We start from the raw sequence: 24,690 nt of genomic DNA, 5'->3' as shown, positions 1-24,690 counted from the left end.
ACAGGTCATGCTAGCCTTAGGGATGAGCCGGCAATACACATAAAAGTTCATTGTTAAAAACAGCATTAAGAAAAAAAACTAAATTAAGAAAATAAATAATCTGTGGGGGTCCCCCAAAATTCCATACCAGGCCCTTCAGGTCTGGTATGGATATTAAGCTGAACCCGGCGCCAAAATAAAAAAAGTGGCATGGGGGGGTCCCCCTCAAAATCCATGCCAAGCCCTTCAGGTCTGGTATGGATTTTAAGGGGAACCCCACGCCAAAATGTAAAAAAAACAAGGTGCTTTGGGGTCAGACCCCAAAGCACCCTCCCAATGCTGAGGGCATGTGGCCTGGTACGGTAGATTACGCCCCTTTCCGAAAGTCCCCCGCTGCCTGCTGGGAAACACACAGATCCCAGAGGCAGCGGGTCCATCCTTATTGCGCAGCGCGACTCGCGCATGCGCAGTAGGGAACCGGGAAATGAAGCCGAAAGGCTCCACTTCCTGATTCCCATACCCAAGATGGCAGCGGCAGCACCCGAGAGACGATCGAGAAATCGGCTTCTGGTGCCGACATCGCGGGCGCGCTGGGCGGGTAAGTGTCCTTATTTTAAAAGTCAGCAGCTGCTGTATTTGTAGCTGCTGGCTTTAAAAAAAAAAAATGGTGGAACTCCCGGCAGACTCCCGCTTTAAATCCAGAATGTTCTTTAAATACAGCTGCTTTAAGCATAATGGTCATTTTATAAAAGCTTTTGATGATTTAGATTTATTAAATGTCTTACTAGATTGACTAAAAACTCAATGGGGCTGATTTACAAACGGTTTGCACCATGAGTTGCGGTGCACGTTGATGCGCAACGGACGTTTTCGTATTCACAAAACATTTGCGCCTGTAACACAGCGCAATTCCCCATTTATTATAGTATTCTCGGCTCACAGGAGGAGGCGATTGGTGCGCTACTATAGACATGGCACACGGCATCTTCAACTCAAAATTTTACAGAAGCTGGAAGTGCCAATATTATGGGGGTGATGTGAGGAAGTATAGTAATAACTGCCCAAGTACCAAATATGCCCAAAATAGAATGAGAAAGTAACTTTTTATGAACAAGTCTGCTGCGCCTGCAAGTACACTTAGAACTGCGTGAGGTCAGTTTATGCGCTGCGCATGCGCAAGCGGCATTTGCGCATGTTAAAATGCTTTGGTTCCCCTGCGCCGGAAAAATCTTGGTAAATGTCAAGCAACATAAATTAATTTGCATAGGTTGAATGGGCGCACCTCTAAACTTGACTTTTTTTTAAGCTGGTTCACTTTTATGTTTTTTTTTTAAGGATATTTGCACACAGGTCATGCTAGCCTTAGGGATGAGCCGGCAATACACATAAAAGTTCATTGTTAAAAACAGCATTAAGAAAAAAAACTAAATTAAGAAAATAAATAATCTGTGGGGGTCCCCCAAAATTCCATACCAGGCCCTTCAGGTCTGGTATGGATATTAAGCTGAACCCGGCGCCAAAATAAAAAAAAGTGGCATGGGGGGGTCCCCCTCAAAATCCATGCCAAGCCCTTCAGGTCTGGTATGGATTTTAAGGGGAACCCCACGCCAAAATGTAAAAAAAACAAGGTGCTTTGGGGTCAGACCCCAAAGCACCCTCCCAATGCTGAGGGCATGTGGCCTGGTACGGTAGATTACGCCCCTTTCCGAAAGTCCCCCGCTGCCTGCTGGGAAACACACAGATCCCAGAGGCAGCGGGTCCATCCTTATTGCACAGCGCGACTCGCGCATGCACAGTAGGGAACCGGGAAATGAAGCCGAAAGGCTCCACTTCCTGATTCCCATACCCAAGATGGCAGCGGCAGCACCCGAGAGACGATCGAGAAATCGGCTTCTGGTGCCGACATCGCGGGCGCGCTGGACAGGTAAGTGTCACTATTTTAAAGGTCAGCAGCTGCAGTATTTGTAGCTGCTGGCTTTTAAAAAAAAAAAAACGCGGACTCCCGGCGGACTCCCTCTTTAATGATAGTTAATTGATGAGTGCGCTATTATCAATGGCATATTATTATTCACACGCTCAATTAATGATTTATCAGACGCACTAATTAAGGTATGAACCGGTGCACCTCATTCATCTTAGTAAATGACCCCCAATATGTTTATTATTTCTACAGTATAATAAATGATATATTGGTCAGCCATTTTGAATTTACATTTATGGCTTGACTGAAGCCATGTATTATTACAATGACTTTGCCAGATTGGTACCCATATCTGTACCTATTGTTCTAATTGGTGCAAAGCACAGATGTTTTGTAAGCATCCCTCTGTTTTGCACAAAGCATAGAAAACCTTGTACACTATGTAGAAATGAATGGAAAGTTTGTACTCTGTGCTCTGTGTGCAAACTACTTATGATTCAATGGAGAGTGTACAATGCATGCAAGGACCCAGGTGACAACATTTTGACAAACGGCTGTATGGGGCGACAAACTGAAGACCTGATATCTGGATCAGGGTGAGTATAAGACTAGGAAATGGGCTTGGGGCCTTATAACACGTGTATAATCACACCAAAGGTAAAGCTACAAATTAAGTAAAATGCTTCGAATTCAAAGTCAGAAAAATACTGCTGAGTTAATTTTATTTCAGAGGACCTACTTGTTTTAGGTCAAATATAACCATATAAAATCATACTGCAAGTCAGATATCAGTTAAATTCACATACACATTCTGCACTGTAGGTATGTTCAGATGGTGACATACTACTGTATTAGGGATTAATTCCCTGCTGGGAAGCTTTCAAAGTATAGCAGCTGGATTATAGTTTTACAGCAGCTGTCAGGGAGAATCGAAAGAGTGGGAAAGTGGTCATTGGAGGATAACATTGCATGTAAGTCTGTAGTAGAATGATAGGATTTGCTAATCCCCCTTCCCCAAACACTGATGACTACATGGGATCCAAGAGTTTTGTCCTCCAAGACCTTTTGCAGGCTAGGACATTAATACATTTTAGTAGTGCACAGCAGACTCTCTGTTGCTATTGCCTAGTTCCCTTAAACAACTCAGCTAATTGAACCACCACGCCTTCTATATGAATGCCCTTGACAGCAGAAAGGCACCTGATGTTCTAAGTGTTTCTATCCATAGAGAACTTCAACAGCATCTCTGTTGGCAAAGATTTCTATGTCATGAAAGGAGAGGCCAGATTTCTGGGAGGACCCTAATAAAGTAAAATGTAAGTGAGAAGGTGAGACTGTGTGGGTGGGCAGATTTTGAACCATTCCATGGGGAACAATGAACATGGAATCCTTTACAACATTAAATGCGCTCCTACTATGAATTAACCTCTTTAAAGTACAGTACACACATCATAACTTATATAATAACTTAATATTGGAATGAAAACTTTTATCTCAGTTTTAAAAAAGTAAATTAAGTCCACATTGGTACTCTAATTATCTTTGCACACATCTGTATATATAAAAATACAAAAATTCTTTAAATGGGGAACTCCACTTTAGTGGGGGAAAAAATAGCAAATAAAGAAAAAATAATAGTGCATATGATTGTGACACTAATCATTTTGTAATTGAATGTTATTAAAAATTACCTTTCCTTTTCAATCTGCAGCCACTGTAATTTTCTGAGAAAGCATTGCAATATGGCTACCTGGAGTTGTTCTGTGCACAGAGTGTTTACTGACCACTCCCCGGAAACAACATTTCCTGCTTGTGTCATTGGCTCACAAATTTTCCTAGAAGTCTGCCTAAGATACAAGTCAGATTTTAGGCATTCCCTGCAACAGATACTTTCAATTGAGAGATACTTTCAATAGGAACCCATATAAAGAGATGCAGGCCCAGCAGATTTGCTCATTAGTGCCCTGTAGCTCCACACCTGACAGTTAATTATGAAGCCACTCCCATTAGACCCACTCAGAACAGAGGCACAGAGAAACACAGACAGATTTCTTCAGAATAACAAAAGGTAGGAATCTGCAACAAAGTTTGTTATAATCCTTCAGCAACACAATTGGGGGGTTAATATGGAGAACTCTGGAAATGGCCAGATATTAATAAAATATAAATAAAAATGTAAATAAAACCAGGGGACGGGGTGGCGGGAAAAGGGCAAAAAAAAAAAACAACAAAAAAAACACACTAGGACTAGGTAATAAATGTTAGTATTTGACAAATGCAAATATATAAATGAACATTAGTCCGTAAAATAGTCTTTCTAATGCTGATCACTAGTGGGCTGGCAGTCCTTAAAGCAAGAAGGAGCTTTAAAACGACAAGACAAAACAAGAGAGACGGCGCTCTCTAAGTGCAGCGATTTGGTTAAAACCGATTTATTATATTGATTAAAAACACTCACAATAAAGTAGTGGTGTACAGGCACGTCAACATTAATGGATTCATCCGTGTATCCCGGGTGACACAGGTCCCTGGAGCTAGTATGCAGGCTTTCCAGCATCCGTCCTCTGACAGATAGCCGGCGGTGTTGCAGGTTTCCCAGCACTTCCGGGCAATTGGGGTGCAGCCGATAGATGGTTTCTTACTGTTCCACTGTGTGATGGTGGTTATAGCCTCCGGGGAACGGGCTCGGGTGAGCGGCGCTTCGGAGCATGTGTGCTCCTTCATCAGGCTCTATGTGTGGCCATCTTTCTTGTGGAAAGAAATAGGGAAGAGAAGGGGAGGAGTAGTGGAGGCGGGCCATGCAGGGAGGCTGGGCGGAGACAGTGACCTGCGTGATAACCATGGAGACTAGGTGTAAACAATAATATAGTAATGTCGGACAGCATAGGAGAAGTCTGAGATGCAGCGAATGCCTGTGTGTGTGTGTGGGTATAAACATCACACACACAGGATGACATAGAGGGACACAAAGTAGGTTTCTATAAATATGTATAAGTATGTGTGCAAGGAAGGGATATATTAAAGATGGGACTAGGATTAATAATCAAAGGAATAGTGATAATAATGGTAATATGATGACAATGAAAATGAGAATTAAATGAAAAATAAAAAATAAATAATTAATAAAATGAAAAAATAATAAATAATAAAAAAAGGGGGGGGGGATTTTTATGAACTATAAGGGGAACTATTTTGTACAAATAAATTCAACGTATTAAAATTATAGTATAAGCATAAAATTGTATGCAGGAGTTAAGTGCGGAATACTTACTCTGTGTGGAAAAAAAATGACCAATGGGTCTCTCAAGTATAATTAAATAAAAATAAAATAATAAATACCAATGTGGACAAATTGAAAATATACATTCGTTAGTACACACTGTGGCATATAGGCACAGGCGGATAACATATCAATCCAGATTAGGCTAAAATGGTATGGGGTTAGATGGGGATAAGTTTATACTTGACTAGGGGAAGGGGAAGAAAAAACTGGAGAGGGGGGAGGGGAAGGGGGTTTTTTGAGGGAGAGGAGGGGGGGGGATAAGGGGGAGGAAAAGAAGGGGGAGGGGGGTGATAGAAGGGGGGGTAAGGGGAAGGGGGAGAGATAAGAGGAAATAAAAAAAGAGTGGAAAAAGTGGTGAAAGGAGGAAAAAGGAAAGGTAGAAGAAGATAATGTTATAATCCTTGAAATGTACATAGGTGGTCACCCAGAGGGGAATATTCTTTTCTCCACAAAAATTGAGTTACGCTTTAAATATAAGACATTATAATACTATTAGGTACGTTATAACTTCCTCTTCGTAAACACATACAGTAATAACATTTACAAGGCATAGCCAAGGGAAAAAACACAGGTTCATTTAACTTGTATTGTGTTAGGATCATTTTTAAACTGGAACCAGCACAACTTAAAAAGATTTACAAATAAGTGACAATAATTTGGATGGAAATACCACAATTATTTATAAAACAATTAAGAACTCTTGTATGTGGAGTACTTGTGGTGAATTGTTTGGTTCATATAATTCATGCACTACAGATGAGTGGTGTATTTTCTGTAGGACCAGTCACCATCTCATAGTTTTAAGCTAGAGCTCCATAGCATATGTTTACTGTATATAGATCCACTTAGCAGTGCCCATCATAACATCTAAAGCTCAACTCTAGCCAAACTGTTTTGTTTTTTTGTTTTGTTTTTTCGTTCTTTATGTCTTATTATCTCAATGTCAGAGTTCCTTTAATTTCTGCTTCTGGTGACCCAGGGGGGCTACAAAAGAATTAAAATATTGTTGGGGATTCTAGGTCTTCCTCATCCAAAATTGAATGAAAATTTTTGGCAGGCGTTGGGCTTTGATTTTTCCCTCTGATTAATATTACCCATTTCATTCTTCTATAACATTGGTTTCTAATTCTTTTATTAGACTGCTAACAGGAAGTTGATTGTTTTTATATAAGATGATAAATTCATGGAAAGTTGGTCTGAAATAGTTTTATTTATTAGGCTTGCACATTTTCTGGTTCAAAATGCTATAAGCAACATGTTGAGCATACCTATAATATTTTGACTAAAATTAGTCAGCTCAATTTAGCACAGGCATTTTGAGTGCTAACACCTTGAGACACCAAACGTTTTGGCAGTATCTGGAATTGCCAATAGGATGTTAATGTCTGAATGTTGTCAGTCTGTGGTAGTGATTTTTTTTGCAATATTTCCTGATGAAAATCATTCTTAAAAAAAGTATACACATTCAGAAATGATTTGTTTTTACCTTGTAAAAACACTACTTTTTTAAGTAAGGACTTGATAGCATCTCAACTGTTTGGCAGAAGAGTTCTCCAGTGCAATACAGAAAAGGTGTTGCGTTGTCAAGTACTTGTGAAGGTACACTTGGTTCCACATCATGTGCTGTTTGATGAGGCATTTTCTGTATCTTACACTCATACTGTAAAATTATTGCATACCACCCTACAATAAGAGCCAGTGTTTTACAGATTTAAGATATCTGTTACAAATAAAGGAAAAAGTTGTTAGATGCTAGAAATACAATAAAAAAATGGTAATAGGCATGATAGCTCCCTACTTGCAAATGTTTCTAAAAGCTTAGTGGAGGTTCTCACCATATCCCATGTCTTTTGGTGGAATTTAGATGGTAATAACTGCACTTTAACATGTAAATAAGGGCTATTGCCTAACTTTTTGTTAAAGCCCCCCTCCACCCAGTGTATGATAAGCTCAGAGAGCATCATTCTGTGTATTTGGAAAGGTCACTATTACAGATGTTGAATTCTAGATGGTGCTGCAGAGAAAATCTGGAATCACATCTGGACTCTGAGAAATGAAAGTAGGTGTCTCTGCAGAGAAATACAGAGTGGCAAAAAAAATAGAAATCACATTTAAAGTAAATCTGGTCCCAGACCAATATGTGCATATTTACATATTCTTAATGTCTATAGTCTGGGCACAGGTACACTTTACAATAAAATTTGTGAAATTAAATGTAAGAACCCCAGGCAGGTATAAATGACACAAATGAATGCACCTTTGCATTTATGAACATATCATTAAATATCATTACACTTTACGATGACATTTGTGAAATTAAATCCTAAGAACTCCAGGCAGATATAAATGACACAAATGAATGCACCTCTGCATTCATGAACATATCATTACATTTATTTTTTAAAGCAAGCTGTGTAAGTAAGTTGTGGATTTAAACTGGTATCAACCTCTTGCAATCCCCTTTAGAGCAGAACTCAATCTGAGAGTGGGAGAAGCAGCACGAGAAGCCAGTCAGTTGTGCTGCAGTGCTCATGTCTGCTGCTTTTCCTGCAAGTGTTGAACTTTGGCAGAGAAAAAAAAACAAGACTACTTTACTGACAGAGCTGTGCTATATGGCAGAGCTGTGTAAAATGAAATGGACAGAAATATAAACATTTGGCATGTGCAACATACTGTATGTATTTCATCTGTATATTTAAAGCTGAATTCCAGGTATGGCAATTTTTGCATAGCTACATTGGTCTACCTTAAACCAGTATAAGTATGTATATGCCATACCTATGGGATTTATGTGGAAGCTAGAAATTATTATAGTAGGCACCATTATAGGGATCTCCACTAGCTTCCAGGTCCTGTGTCAAGCGGCTGTTCTGCTTCTTAGTGAATATAGGGGTTTGCACACTAGGCATCATTTAGAGAACACTTTGCATTGTATCATTGAATGTAAAGTGTTCTCTGATTGGACAAGGTGGAGATTGTCATGTCACCACGCAGAATCTTCACCTCGTTCAGTTTGACAACACTTTGAGGTTGATTTACTAAATTTGGAGAGTGCAAAATCTCGTTCAGCTGTGCATGGTAGCCACTCAGCTTCTAACCTTAGCTTGTTTAATTAAACTTTGACAAAAAAAAACTGGAAGCTGGTTTGTGTGCAGAGCTGCACCAGAGTTTTCACTCTTCAGTTTTAGTAAAGTAACCCCTTTTGCATTCATTGAGAAAATGCAAAGTGTTGCCTGAATGGTGCTCATGCCAAGCCTCCTGTGCTTACAATGTAAGGCAGGCAAAGGACCCAGAAGTTAGAGGAGATCAGCATGGTAGTGGTGCCTACTACACTAATTTCTAGCTTTCAGAAGGATTGGGCAGTTATAGAAAATACATACTTGGTCTAAGCTAGACCAATGTAACTTTGTGAAATTGCCATACCTAAAATTCAGCTTTAACTATTTGTCTGGAGTTCAGCTTTAATCATACTTTTGTAATTATTCTACTGCATGGTTACTTCAAACAGGTTTGTCTAATGAGTAAGCACTGCAATGATATTTCTAATAATTCCAAGCCTCCCTCAAGATGACAAAAGCACATCAGCGACAAGGCTGTTTGTTCCAGCCGGAAGCATTCTTTGGTGTTTTAGATGTTTGTTGCCCTGATGTTTGCTACTCCTGCTAACATACTGTAGCCTCATTTACCTTGTGGTCTAACACTGTACTCTATATGCTGCTCTCTTCTACCCATCTCTTTTTCTTGACAAACCTTCCCCCTTTTTGCACCATTTTTCTTCTTTATTGTTTTATGACTTTCTTGTTGTCTTCCTGTCAGTGTTTCTCTCCTTTTCTGTCTCCCACGCCCTTCACCTGCAGAAAGTGATATTTCCGAAACAGGACGATGTGCTCATCTCCTTCTTGCCTCTGGCTCACATGTTTGAGAGAGTAATACAGGTAAGCCACTTGCCTGATCTGACTTGGCCTTGTTGGGCTGCCTGTGTTTTTTTTTTCTTTCCAGAGTCAGTGGTCCCCAACATCTGAGGATGTACACATTTCCTATTTGCCTTTAGCACACATGTTTGAGAGAATGGTGCAGGTAAGGTCTTTCCGTGGGTTAAAGTAGTGACACTCTCCCCAAGAATCAGGCTGTGCCAAATGTAATCTGGAATGATTAGTAGAACAAAAATAAAAATAACATCTGAAATCACATACAAATTTCTAGTAAAACAATCATTAGAATGGATTTTTACTACTAACACTGGTGGTTTATAGAAGTTGATGTATTCTATTCCGCTATCTTTTTTAAAACTATATGATTTGGCAGAAATACCAAAAAATTAGGAATATTATTGAGATCAGATATCGAAATTACTTCAAATCAAATGCCGTGTGGTTTAAAGCTATGTGTGATGAGCAATGCTCTGTCATTTTAAATAGCAGAGTTCCTTCACATTTGGGGTAACTCTTAAGAAGTAATTATCCCCCACGCTCACAACAATGAATCAGAGTGTTGAAGCACAGAATGAAAACATTCTGAAGACAGCCTTAGCATGTCCCTCTTAGAAGTCTGGCAACCTGCCCAAAACTGTTTAATGGAAATGACTTTATTTTTTAAATCCATGAATAGATAATGTAATCAGGAGAGCCAGTTATACTACTTTATGTCACAGGTCCTGACGCAAGGGGCACACTAAAATCTCCCAAATATACTGAGATGTTCTACCAATTCTTAAATAAAAAGACAAAACTTCAACCATCTCTTCTCTTTACATTTGGTGCTCCTACACAAAGTTTCTTCAGAACCACAAAGGATGTCTACCAGTGAAGACAGACCTTGCAGGAGCGCAGCCTTGAGTAAAACCCTAAACAAAATCTGGAAAAGCAATTCAACTTCAACCATCACCAATTCCAATCTGATCTTACACCACTGCAACCACTTCTATATACAATGGAGCCCCCATTTTGGATTTTCCAGGTTTATTCAGAAACAAAAAAAAAAAGGTTCCAGTGCTCCTACTGGATTCTTGGTTGAAATCCAGCAAGAGAGGTATTACTGTATTGTTATAAGGAGAAAGAGAAAAATTCACAGCAAACATAAAGATATGGATTTTCAGGAGAAAATTATAGCAAGTGCTTCCATTACCAGTAGGGTTAGTTATATGTCTATATAGTCTTTGCAGTTGCATAGCTTGCTCCTTTTAGACGATATATGGCCACCCTTAAGCTGCAATAACCTATGTCAGTATGTAACAGTAGCCCTGTGATATTTAAAAAAACAAAAAAACTTTAAAACACAGACTTGTACCTTTTGTGTAAATGTTCATGCTACCAAGGAGAGTGGCAGGAGAATCATCTGTGGGTAAATCTGTGGGTGTCTTTTAGTTTAGCCATTTACAGGTAGATTCACATACACATCCGGCCATGCTTGCTCACCATAATCAAGCTTGGTATGGTCTAACGTGGGTGTGACACAAGCACAGCCAAAGTTCGCCATACAAGAGAATAAATATTAATCGGCTGCATAGAAATTTAAAGGAGTTTTAAAGACAGAAGTTTTTTTTTTTTATCTTAATGCATTCTATGCATTAATATAAAAAAACCCTCTCTGTGTAGCAGCCTCCCCTGCTCCCCTAATTACTTACCCGAACCCCATCTCTCTCCAGCAATGTCCACGAGTGTCTTAGTCGTCCGGGACTCCCCTGCTGATTGATTGACAGCTGCCGGGGCCAATGGCATCGCCGCTGTGTCTCAGCCAAAGTCAGTTAGCCAATCGGGGGGAGAGGGCAGGGTCGGGTCTCCATGTCAGAATGGACACAGGGAGCTGTGACTCGGCTCAGGTGCCCCCATAGCAGGCTGATGGCCCCTCCCTCCTGCTCGACAGGAGGGAGGGGCCCGGAGCAGCAAAGAGGGACCCAAGAAGAGGAGGATCCGGACTGCTCTGTTTAAAATTAACTGCACAGAGGAGGTAAGTATGACATGTTTGTTATTTTTTATTTTATTTTTAAAACAAGACTTCACAATCACTTTAACAACTGATTGGAAAATCTCTGTGTTAAATTAACAACTCTTCTGGTGATTTGTTTTAGCTACCCAGAGTCAGCATGTAAAAGCTATTACTAGTGCACATTTAGGGCTATGTGCAATTAATAATTACTATTACATGCTACGTGTGTAATTCATACCATAGGGAGCCAATTGTTCTGCCAGTGCATCGATTTTAGTAGCATGATTGAGAAAAAAAAAGTAAACTCTAGTCAACACTGCACTGTACAGTGATCACAGAATTGTTTTTTTTTTTATATGCCCATATGTGCTACCAAAGATTAAGATTGTTCTGGCTGTTAGCTAATTTAGAGGTTTTAAAAATAAGGGAAACATTCAGCTGATGTAGATGAGCAAAACAGCTGTAAATCTAGATGTAAACTGCAGAAACGAATGACTGGAACTAATATGGAGCTACTTAAAGTGGTTGTAAGCCCTTACATATACCCAGTGAAGTGACTGGTTTCAGGTGATGCACAGAGATTAAAAAATCCTCCTAAGTTGTACCTGTCTGTCTGCAGCCCTTTCTTCTCTACATGTATTGTTCAGAATTATAAAGCTATTCTTACAGTTCAGAAAAAAAAGTGCATAGAGCAGAAGTTACACTGCATAGCCCAGTGGGGAGAGCTCTGAGAGCTGATTGGAGGGAAGGGATATACCCATGGGCGTCCGCAGAACTTTTTTCAAGGGGGGGCATAATTTTAGGGTCAACCATGCCCCGCCCCTTTTCGACAATGTCATTATCAGATTATCATGGTCAGAGACTGCAGACTTAGTACAATCCCTAGAATAGGTAATGGATAATGGCCAACATGCCCTCTTACCAGACCCAGCGAAACAACACCAGTGATCCCTCTGGCTGGAAGATCGCTCACGCGCCACGGGGGCGATCTCTGGTGGCATAGGGCAGTGTAGTTCTCTCTCTGGTGGCGCTGGGCAGCGTGGCTCTCTCTCTCTGGCTTCTGCCCAGCACAATCCTTGTTCTTTTTCCTGTAGCACCCTCTCCCTCAGCTTTTTTCCCAGGCTACAGTCTCTCAATCTCTCGATCAAGCTGTATCCTCCTCCCTGTGGAAAATGGGGCCACCAATCTTTGGGACTACATGTCCTATGATTCTCTCCTCTCCTAGTCTCTTTTGATTGGCCCTCAGTTGTGGCCAATAGGGAAGAAACAGAGAGGGCAGGAACAGTTATGGCCAATAGGGAAGGAACAGAGCGGGCAGGAAGCTGGGCGAGGAACCTGGTGAGACTGACAGGAGAAAGGAGGGGGTGACCGGGGTAAACCTGATAGCACCGCTGCCGAGTTCTCTGCTGGACTGAGCACGGAAAAGAGCCCGCAGTCACGCTACACTGATAGGGGGGCTTGGCAGAACCTTGATGGTGTCACCCCACTGGCGGGTTGCACATGGGTGTGGGCTGCCCGCACCCCGATAGGGATGGAACTGTGCTGAATTTAAGATCTTATCCCTGATTCCAGGGGGGGGCACTTGACCCCCCTTGCCCCTACCTGCGGACGCCCATGGATATACCCCCTTCACACAGTTCACAGGAACAAAGCTGAGTCTATCAATCAGCTGGAGCTCCCTTCCCTGTCCCCTTTTGTTTCTTGGTGTCAGGAAAACTTTCCATAAATGAGTCACGCTGAGTGCAGAAGAATGAAGCATCAGACAGGAATCATACTTAGTGCTCTGGACTGAGGCAGGTACACACTATAGAGGGAAATGCTTTGTTCATATTTCATGTCTGAAGCTTACAAGGGATTTAACTACTTGTACTTACTTTTACTTTACTTACTTGTACTTTAATCTGCACAGTAGAGAGCTAATATATGGAAGAGAACTGTTTCATTTAAAAAAGGGCAAGATCCAATACCATGTAAAACAATTTTCACAAGGTTTTGTGATTTGCTAAACCACTAAAAGTTAAATCTAGTTATATTCTAAAACTTTGTGACTGCATATTTTGACTTTAATTACTAAACTTTAGCTAAACAATTTTTAAATATTCAAATTCAACATGTTCTTTTTCTTACCTTAACAGTCTGTGGTATACTGCCATGGTGGTCGCATTGGGTTCTTTCAAGGTGACATTCGTCTTCTATCTGATGACATGAAGACTTTGCGGCCAACAATCTTCCCAGTTGTTCCACGATTACTAAACAGAATGTATGATAAGGTGGGTTATCGTGTGGGTATCAGTTTCTACTTTAACTTAGGTCATAGCCAAAAGTAAAATAATTAGTAAATTATTATCTTTCAGTTACTTTGATGAGTTTGTTATGTTCACTTAAACAGCTGCTGAGCAGGATACATAAACACATAGGTTGGAAAAAGACACATCCATTAAGTTTAACCAAAACAAACAAAAAAAAAAATTGGCAAAAATTGGGAATCATTTAAAACATTTCTTCCTGATCAGCATATACTCCCTCGGAATTGGTTGGTTCAACATTTTCACAGCTGTTACTGTAAAGAACTCTTTCAGCATATGAATATTCAGCTTCTTTTAATCCTGGCACAAAACGTGACCCCTTGTTTTTTTTATTGGTGGCCTTAAAGGAACAACAATTTAGCATACAGTATGGACCTTAATGTTGGTATACATGGTGATTATAGCCCCCCCTTAATTGTCTCTTCTTAAAGGAGGATACAATCAGATCAGTCCAGGCTTCTTATTAATTTAGTTGCCCTCATGCACTCTTTTTTTTTTACAACATCCTTTTTTTGTGAACTGCTACCTAGAATTGAACTGCTTATTGAAGATGAGGTCTCATCAATACTTTGATAAATAAAACATAGAGAACAGGAATACTATAAACCAGTTGCAACATATTTGTATACTGAGCCTTTTATGTGTATTTTTTGATTTGAGAATACGGGTTACAAAAAGGATGGCTGCAACATTTGGCCGGCAAGGCAATGTAAAAACAACAATGTACAGGTCGTTAGCATAGTTCAAGAATGAAATAAAATTGTAGGGCTCTGTAACAACTTTCCAAAAATCATTTCAGACTGTCTTCCCAGACAAGAAATATTCTACACATCAGAGACTTTACATTCATAACATAAATATTAATATAGGCAGTAGTGACTTTTGTTCATGCATACATGAAATAGCATTTTGGCTTTGAAGAGGATGTAATTCTCCCCTTGCTTGAAGAAAATATAATTTAATACTTTGTAGCTGCCATTACAGTACACATAGCTAGTGATGCATACTTTTTGTTACAAATCTCAGCTGAAAAAACTAGCTTTGAGAATGTGATAACAACTATATAGATACAACAATATGAATGGATTGTTATGTGGGGCAGGCGCTTATTTCTGGAGAAAATATTTTAAAGTCAAGGGGAATCTGCAGAGAAAAAAAAAACAGGTAAAAATATGTTGTTGTTTTTTTTAACTTTGCTTCTACTTTTCTCTTCCAACCAGCTTCTCTTATTCTATATGCTGTGCTGAATGGACAATGAATGAGCAGCACGACCATAGAATCACAAGTTGCAGGAAAAAAAAAATGCTTGATTCCCCTATCAACACAGTCAGTATTGATGGGGGAATTCCTCCGGTGGAGCTATTGTGTTCCCCCAACACGAACGATCAACTTGGGTACAACCAGCCTGTTGGATTTTTCATATGATTATTGCCAGCGGCTCAGAGTTGCCAACCCTCCGAAGCAAAATTTACTGTCAGGATGCCAAAAATGTATTAACGGCACCAATTTTTATTGGCACTGCAAAAAAGTACCTAAAATTACAGTTTTCAGTGCTAAACAGTGCAAATATCAATATTTAAACTATAAACATATATCTAGTGCTATTAGCAATGGGTTTAAGTTTAACAAAAGTAAAAAAACGTATTTCTGCATTGACATGAAGGTCAGGTTACTATAACCCAGCTAGCACAGAGTTCCCCCATATATCAGAGTCTGCACAAAACTCTTATGTAAAGGGGAGCACTGCAAATCATGATCTTAGGGGGAACTCTGATGTAGAGGGGGGGGGGGGTCTGGTGACCAGAGACCACCTTATATCAGAGTCCACTGTGTTCCCTTTACATCAGAGTTCCCAATTATATCAGGATCCGCAGATTGAGTTCCCCCTTGCACTGTAAGGGGGAATCCTGCAGACTCTGATGTAAAGGGGAACGTCAGGAACTCTGATGTGGGGGGCACTCAGTGAATTCACTAAGGCAAGGGGGGTTACTAATATAGGGGAGAAACCTTTATATCAGTGCCCCCTTACATCAGTGACTCCCCCTCAGACTGGCCTGGCGGCACTGTCACTGACCTCCTCCCAGGTGCACCGTGCAGGGCTCAGTCAAATGGCTCCAGCTTGGTGGCTCTCGGTTTTATCCTACAGGAGATGGTCAGAGGCTGCGGACATGCTAAAGGAGACGGTCAGAGACTGCGGACATGCTAAAGGAGACGGTCAGAGACTGCGGACATGCTAAAGGAGATGGTCAGAGACTGCGGACATGCTAAAGGAGATGGTCAGAGACTGCGGACATGCTAAAGGAAACGGTCAGAGACTGCGGAGATGCTAAAGGAGACGGTCAGAGACTGCGGACATGCTAAAGGAGACGGTCAGAGACTGCGGATATGCTACAGGAGATGGTCAGAGACTGAAATGTGCTCACTACTACTTATTCAGATAAAAATATATGAATAAACATCTCAAAACCATAAAGCACAATACATAAATATATTTTGAGCAAACAGTACACACAAACTATACAGATACAATATACAGCAGCACTTTTCATCAGAAGATCAGCCAAATCATATTGCTTCTGCCTCACCTCTCCTGGCATGCTTGGATTTGTAGTGCCCCAGACACATGAGGTGGTAACTCTGGAGAGGACTGAGGAGGCTGTGCTTGGACTGGACTGGTGAGCACTGCAGGTAATAGTTAGAGATTGGGGGAGATCTCAGAAAACATCCTCCCTAGTCAGTTTAGAAGCAAATAGCAATGCGGATCTGACACAAAAAAAATGATGTACTGTACACAAGCCTGCTACACAGACCATTATCTGCCCCCTCCTCCTTCCCATTAAGACAAGGCAATGAGAGACATTTAACTCATCACTAGCTTACCCTCCTCTGCTAGGCTGAAGACAGTCCACCCGTCTCCACTGCACTCTGACTCTTCCCCTTACCCTTCCAGCATCTCCTGTGCAGAAATCGAATAAGGCGCGGTGTGGAAGGAAGGGGGGGGGGGGACCAGGCAAGTAGCAGGCGCAGCAGTGTCAGAAAGATCATCGGGATGCATCCAAGACTTTTGGCATGCTTAGGAACTGCACATGCGCAGTTCCGAGCCGGGACATCATATTTTTTACTGGCAATTCACGGATTTTCACAGGCATGAAAAAATAGCCCTGTTTTTACGGGCTGCCCATAAAAACACAGACGATTGGCAACACTGCAGCGGCTATAGCCACTGGCAATAATCAATGTGTGTTCTCCTGATTGGGAAGGCTCTCCCCGGTCGTAGAGCCGTTACGGTCAGGGGAACACACAGTGATTAATAATCGCATTAAAAGTCCAACAGGCTGGTTGTACCCAAGTTGATCGATTAATCAACTTGGGTACAATCAATCTGCCCATACATGGTTCAAATCTCGGCTGATCCCTGTTGAACCAGCCGAGATTCGAACCGTCTATGGCCGCCTTTGTGAACATGTTACCAATTTTATCTTAACAGCAATGTGAAATGCATTGCACTTTAGGTGGCTGTTGCTGCTACCCTGTCACCAAGGGTAAGCCTGTAGAATGGGGAGGGCTAATATAAAGACAAATTCATCTACTTATATAAGCGATTTTTAAAGTGGTTCTAAAGCCTAAATATATTTTACCTTAATGCATTCCTTGCATTAAGGTAAAAAATGTTTAGGCTTCAATATATCCCCTCACTTGATATCCCCTCACTTGATACCTTACGGTGGCCGTCTGTAGCAGGTGTAACTTTCCCCATTCTCACAGGCTTTACTGAGGCAGGGGGAGTCATTGGCTTCTGCCGCTGTCAGTCAAATTCTGTGCTGATGGAGCAGGGGTCGGGGCAGAGAGCGCACTGTCTGTGTCTATGGATGCAGGCAACGCAGCTTGGGAGTGGGTCCACAGGTATGACACAATAGAAAGCAGCTTCCTATGGTGACATACTCAGAAGAAGAAGAGCCAGAAGCACAGGCAGAGGACTCAAGAAAAAGAGGTTCTGGGCTGCTCTGTGCAATTTCATTGGACAGAGACATGTTTGTTATTTTATTTTTTTTATGTAAAAAGACTGATTTTATAAGCATATGACCTTGTATCAGCCTCCTGCAGTTCCTACACAGCAGGCCTGGCGTATAAGAGCAAGAAGCAATACAAGGAGCCAATCAGTTCATGTGCTGACAAGAATAATGCTGATAGGAAAGAGCAGAGTGACAGAGAGATGTGATCATCACTGTGCTGCTTCTGCTTTCACTGTCCAGTCACAGGGTGGTTGGATCCAGAACAACTTGGGCTCATGACCTCCTGACTTTCAAGGGTTAAATGTTTAATATGTCTAAGGGTACATGAATAGGGTGTAAATATTTACCCTTATTCCTCGCTTCAGCAGTCAGCATTGACTGGTCCCCACAGCTTGGTCCGTAAGCTGCGACTGGCTCCAGTCGCACTCCAGACTCCTCAGCATACAATACAAGGTTAATGTCCCTGTATTGTAAATGATGATGTTGAGGATCTGCCAACAGACTAAAGCTTCCAGCTGAAGCGGGGAGACAGGTAAGTGATAGAGCCTCTTCATCTCTCCCCTATAAATAATGAACTTTAAAATTCTTGAAGTTGGGCTTTAAGGCCTCTTGCACACTGCAGCTTGAAAAAGCTCAGTACACCTTTTTTTTCCCAAGCTACAATACAGCCCATTAATTGTAATGAGCCTATGCACACAGGCGCGTAAATAAGCGTTGTGCATTCTTTGGTGAAAAAAAAATATACTTTTTTTGTCAGTAATTTACACCTCATGCGCACACATTCTATTTACATAATGTGCAGAACGAGAACGCAAAAATAAGTTTTTGTGCGAAAATGTGCACAATTGCGCGTTAGCATATACGCAAAAATGCACGAAAATTTGCAGAAATACATACAAAAGAAAAACATCTGAAAAAGTAGATGCTCAAACAGAAGTATCATGTGCAAGAGGCCTTAAAGTAAACCACTGCTTTCATAACACCCAAAGTATTTAGCCTGTTTTCTTTGCATAATTCCAATAAATCTTCAAGTCACACATTACCTATGCTCAGAATCATTTGTTGATTGGGTGTTTTTCATCTGTATATTGCAATAAGGTTATCGTAATGAAAGATTTACTATGAAAAATATATTTATACCGTATGTATGCAGAATAATCATCACATAATCTGCTGTTCTTGTAAGTGTTTGTGTCTAGAAATGTCTTTCCTCTCACTCTGTGCTAGATCTTTAGTCAAGCAGATACACTCATTAAGCGATGGATCCTTGAATTTGCATCTCGAAGGAAAGAAGCTGAAGTGAGGAGAGGGGTAATTCGGAATAACAGTATATGGGATAGACTGCTTTTCAATAAAGTGCAGGTAGGAAGGAGCAATTTATTACATAAATACACAAAATAAAGTGTTAATTATTTGATATGAGCCGCCTGAATGAACAGTTTTGATATGTGTGTACATCTAAATGAAAAATATATATTTTATGCATCAAACTGTATGCACACGGGTGTATAAAAGCAACTACTATCTACTCTGGATCTCTCTGCCAGAAGATGGCAGAAATATTAAAAAATTAAAAATTCTAGGTTTTGGTGCGTAATTACACACATGTATGCGTGTTTGCAGTATATGGCATTTATCAGTGTTTTGAGCATGAACTCATTCTACTGATCAAAATATAAAGACCAGTAAAAAAGGAGGGAAACCCCTGTGCACATTCCTATGAGCAGTGGCGGCCTAACCATAGGGAGCACATGGGCGACACCCCCCCCCCCCCCCCCCAAAGCCAGTAAGCCAGTCACACAAAAAAAATGGTCCCTTTAAGAAAAAAAAAAAGTTCTTGTAAGTGCACTGTGTTCAGGCAGGCGCCAGTCACAGTGCACTATGGAAGCGTCATGCTAATGCAATCCCGTGATTGCAGGCAAAACGCTTCATTTGCTCTGGTTTTTGATGCCCCGTGGAGCTATGCAGTGCGCCTCTACATGCTCATTGGGTCATTCTCCTGCATCTCCTTATGCCTGGGTGTTGCCATGGATGGGCGGCGTGTTACTTTCAGTTTTGGCTCTGTGTGGATGAGAAGCCCAGGTAATGTTACTATACTAACAGCCTGTATTATCTGTCCACCCCGCACATATACAGCAGCACCTTGTGCTGTATGTATTTTCAATCTGTGATTGGAGGGTGGAGGGAGCTGTGCTGTGCTAGTCACCTCTGCCCTGGAATCCACCTCTGCTCCAGCCCTTCACCCAACAATCTGCTGGAGCCTTCATTACACATCTCCTGTATGTGTATACGAGGGCTCCCAGCACTGCGTCCTCCTACAGTCATCCTCCCCAGGTCAGTGTTCTCTCATCTCTGTCTGTCTCTCTCTCTCTATCTGTCTAATCTATCTATCTCTCTATCTATCTATTTGTATATCTATCTATTTCTCTATCTATCTGCATGTCTATCTATCTATCTATCTATCTATCTATCTATCTATCTATCTATCTATCTGTTATCTATCTATCTATCTATCTATCCATCTATCTATCTATCTGTTATCTATCTATCTATCTATCTATCTATCTATCTGTTATCTATCTATCTATCTATCTATCTGTCTGTCTATCTATCTATCTATCTATCTATCTATCTATCTATCTATCTATCTATCTATCTGTTATCTATCTATCTATCTATCTATCTATCTATCTATCTGTATATCTATCTGTCTGTATATCTCTATCTATCGATCTATCTATCTATTTATCTGTTTAACTGCATATCTATCTGTTTGTATGTCTATCTATCTGTATATCTGTCTATTTGTCTATCTGTCTATCTGTTATCTATCTATCTATCTATCTATCTATCTATCTGTCTATCTGTTATCTATCTATCTATCTATCTGTCTGTCTGTCTATTTATCTATCTATCTATCTATCTATCTATCTATCTATCTATCTATTTATCTATCTATCTGTTATCTATCTATCTATCTATCTATCTATCTATCTGTTATCTATCTATCTATCTATCTATCTATCTATCTGTTATCTATCTATCTATCTATCTATCTATCTATCTATCTATCTATCTGTTATCTATCTATCTATCTATCTATCTATCTATCTATCTATCTATCTATCTATCTATCTATCTATCTATCTATCTATCTGTATATCTATCTATCTGTAGATCTATCGATCTATCTATCTATTTATCTGTTTAACTGCATATCTATCTGTTTGTATGTCTATCTATCTGTATATCTGTCTATTTGTCTATCTGTCTGGCCTATCCAATCTATCCCTCTGTCTTTCTGTCTATAGGCCCCATGGGGGGGGGGGGTTGGTTGGTGTTTTGTTTTGCCCCCCTAAAAAAATGGAGCACCAGCCGCCACTGACTATGAGTATCATCAACATAAAAATTGTATTGAATGCCGTTTTACATTTATAGGAGAAATCAGGTAGACAGAAAATATTAAAGAGGAGAAAAGAAAAGAGTGGAAGGAAAAAGAAAAGGAAAAAGGAAAAGGGAGAAAAGAGGGTCAGCCAAAGGTGCATTAAGGTGTAGATATATATAGTATCCACAGATCCCATGTCACATCAAATTTCTTAGTAGAATTGTGAAGACAACAGGTGATTCTATCACTGACCATGATCCAGTTAAGTTTGTTCTTCACATAGTCAAGGGGAACCAATGACTGCTTCCAATATTTAGCAATAGTTATTCTGGCTGCTAAAAATATGTATATAATCAGCTTCATCGATTTTTTTAGGGAGCTTATCAGGAAGCTTTTGCAAAAGCGCCGGTTCCGGGGATCTACGGACATTAACTCCTGTCACAGAATACACCAGATTAAATATTCAAATCCAAAATCTGGTGACAACAGGGCACTACTGCCACCAAATATGATACATTGTACCCATCTGACCACAACATCTAAAGCAAATGGGGGGTGCAGACGGATGCATCCTTGCAACCCTGGTTGGGACCAAATATCAGCGAAGGACGGTTTTATAATTAGCTTCAATTTGTGTTGTGTTAATAGATATTTTGGATAAGGCATAAGCAATATCTTCCCAGTCGGATAATTCAAAAGTGGTATTCAATTCCCGTTCCCATTGTACCATGTAAGGGAGTTTAGCGTCCGAGTCAGTAAGGGCGCGTACACACGGGCAGATTGTCTGTCCAACTTAGTCCGCTGAACCGTGTTTCAGCGGACAATCCGCTCGTGTGTGGGCTTCAGCTGACTTTTTCAGCGGACAGTCTGGCGGACTAAGTCTTTCGGAATTTCCGTAATTTTGTCCGTCCAAACTTGGTTTTGTCCGTCCAAACTTGGTTTCAGCGGACAGTCCGCTCGTGTGTAGGCAAGTTGGACGGACTAAGTATGGCGCATGCTCAGAAAGGATTTGCACGGCCGAAGGTTGCATTGCAGTGTATTGGACGTCGTTTTTCTAGTCCCGTCGTACGTGCTGTACACGTTATCGCGCAAGCTTTCAGCGGACTGTCTGTTCATCGTGTGTGGTCAAGTCCGTTCATTCAAATGTTGGACGGACTGTCTGTCGGATTGTCTGACGAACTTAGTTGGGCAGACAATCCGCCCGTGTGTACGCGGCCTTAGAGTAGCGTGTACCAAGGATAGCGTATAGGTCTATCTAACAGGTTAAGTTTAGATCGCACAAAAGAAATAAGCTGATTGTACCTAAACAGTTCACTAGAGAGCATTTGTAGTGTATCTTTAAAATATTGCAAAGAATATGGCTGGTCTCCTATCCTAAGAAGTCCCTTGTTGAGCCACCATTGGAATGAAAGTTGAGTCAGGCCAAGGGAGAACTCAGGGTTACAGAACAAGGGGGCTAGCGGAATATGTGGGGACGACAGGGATTTACGATGTCGCACTCCATCCCAGACTGCTAGGGAGTGAGATAGGGCGGGGCACAAAATAGGGGGGGGGCGAAGGCGGCTCGGAAACCAAACTAGGGAGCAGATGGCACGAAAGAGCCTTATGGAGACTCAGAGGGGTCGAGATCCCTTGGCCGTTGTGTAGGAAAGCTGAGTTATTTGAGCAGCTTGATAGTAAGCAGGACTGGTTCAGGGATCTTTACACCCTAGGCAAAACCTCATTTTGTCACCCCCCCCCCCCCGGCTCCACCCCTGACTCCACTTTGCCCTTCCCTTGCAACACATGACCTATCTGACCCCTACACTGACACGCCTACCTGACACATACACTGACCCACTTCACTCATATTTCCTGCACTACTCACATTACACTGACCTACCTGACCCTTACACTGACCTACCTGACACCTACACTGACCTACCTGACCATTACACTGACACATACACTGACCCCGCTTCCTGACAACTACCTGACACATACACCGACCCACCTACCTTACACCTACACTGACCTACCTGACCCACCTACCTGACACATACACAGATCCACTTGACTCCTACTTCCTGCACTACTCACACACAGCACCCCCCCCCCCATACAGCTCAAGCACCTCTCAATGCTCCCATCTCCACCTAACCCGCCCCACCGCTGCACTCACCAGAGGGACAGGCTAGAGCAAAGTAGTCCCAAGTGGCGTTGTGAGATATTCCTGTGTAAGATGTGACAGCAGGGCGCTCAGTGGTACACATGGGGGATTAGCGACGGCACACAACAGATGTGTTCCCGACACAGAACGGCAAGAGCAATCCGGAGAGGAGAGCCAAGCTCACACACGGCTGGAGCTTCCCCGGGATAGAGGCAGTGGTTGCGCCCTAGGTAGTAGTGCACCCTAGGCGGCTGCCTACTTCACCTAGTGGTAGCCAAGGCCCTCATTGTAAGCTTGTAAATTAGGGAGACCAAGCCCACCACTCTGGTTTGAGACGTATAGTGTCAGTTTGTTCAGTCAAGGTTTTTATCACCCCAAATAAAGCAAAGGACTTCCAATTGTAATCGTTGTAGATCTCCTCTTGGGACTGCAATTGGTAAAATTCTAAAATAATAAAGTATTCTGAGTACAAATGTCATCTTAATAGAGTTGATTCTACCGAACCAAGATAAGGGATATAATCTGCCCATCGTTGAAGGTATTCCTGGAGTCAGATGAAAGAGTGGAGGATAATTAGCTTGATATAGAGTGGTAACCCGAAGACGTCAGCTGGATGCCTAAATATGGGAGGGAGTTTGCTGCCCATTGAAAATTATAGGTAGTTGGTAATGTCCGCATCATCGAGGGGGGTAAAGAAACATTAAGGGCCATCGTTTTCTGGGTATTTAAAGAAAGCCCTGAGAGCTGGGAAAATTGATGAAACAGGTAGGGTAACTTGACAATTTGTGACATACTGTACATCATCAGCAAACAGGGAACATTTATGTTCCTGTTGTCCACAACATACGCCATGTATTTTAGGGTAGGATGGAATTTCTGTAGCTAAGGGTTCAATTTGTAACGCAAATAGTAATGGGGAAAGTGGACAGCCCTGTCTTGTCCCACGTTGAATAGGGGACGATAATGACCTATAACTCTGAATGGAGACCTGGGCCGACGGATTACTATCAAGCATTTTAAGTAATGAGATAAAAGTAGAACCAAATCCAAAGGTCTTTAAATTGGTAAATAAGTAGTCCCAATTCAAGTTATCAAATCCTTTTGAAGGTCCAATGAAAGAAGTAACAGTTCCTAAAACCAAGGGGCATCCCATCCAGAATGTCCTGCAGAAATCAGTGTTATAGACAGATGAATCTGGTCTAATGTTTGGTGTTGATTTATAAAGCCTGGTCTTTATGGATATATTGAGGTAGAAAAGTACCGAGACATTAAGCTCAAAGTTTCGTCAGAATTTTGAGATCACAATTAATCAATGAAATAGGGAGGTAGTTAAGGATATCAGTGGAGTCTTCATTTAATTTGGGTATGACACTAATGTAAGCCCTATTGTTGTCTAAAAGAACTTCTCTACATCTCGCAGGGAATTAAAATAGCAATATGAGGAGCCAACTGTGCAGAAAACTTTTCATAATAATTGTTGGGGAGGCCATCAGGGCCAGGTGATTTATGTAAAGATAACATTTTAATAGTGTTGTATAATTCTTTACATGTAATGGGTTGGTCCATAAGTTCCTGATGAGATTTTGTGAGTCACTGATAGAAGAAGGTATGTGGCACTGGGATGGGCTGTATAGTTAAGTTGAGAAATTTTGAAATTCCTGAAGAACTTTTTGGGGGTTTTGGGAGAGATTGCCCCGTGAGAGTTTAATTTTTGGAAGAGCTGTATGTA

At 41.2% G+C, this 24,690-nt stretch overlaps 1 protein-coding gene across 4 annotated transcripts in view; it reads left to right on the top strand.

Moving 5' to 3' along the window:
* ACSL6 (acyl-CoA synthetase long chain family member 6) overlaps positions 1–24,690 on the top strand; it is a 342,759-nt gene that overhangs the window by 259,501 nt on the left and 58,568 nt on the right. For 2 of the 4 annotated variants that reach the window (XM_077473315.1, XM_077473317.1), the window contains exons 11-13: positions 9,183–9,260; positions 13,244–13,378; positions 18,655–18,789. In XM_077473315.1, the coding sequence (XP_077329441.1) occupies positions 9,183–9,260; positions 13,244–13,378; positions 18,655–18,789 (348 nt within the window). Of the gene's footprint in view, positions 1–9,040; positions 9,119–9,182; positions 9,261–13,243; positions 13,379–18,654; positions 18,790–24,690 lie in introns of all 4 variants that reach the window. The other 2 variants (XM_077473316.1, XM_077473318.1) reach the window with 2 other exon arrangements.

This window comes from Lithobates pipiens, unplaced genomic scaffold (genome assembly GCF_037356315.1).
Source record: "Lithobates pipiens isolate NorthernLeopardFrog02 unplaced genomic scaffold, aLitPip1_a1.2 Scaffold_8, whole genome shotgun sequence".
NCBI lineage: Eukaryota > Metazoa > Chordata > Amphibia > Anura > Ranidae > Lithobates > Lithobates pipiens.
This window is presented reverse-complemented; position numbering and strand designations above follow the sequence as displayed.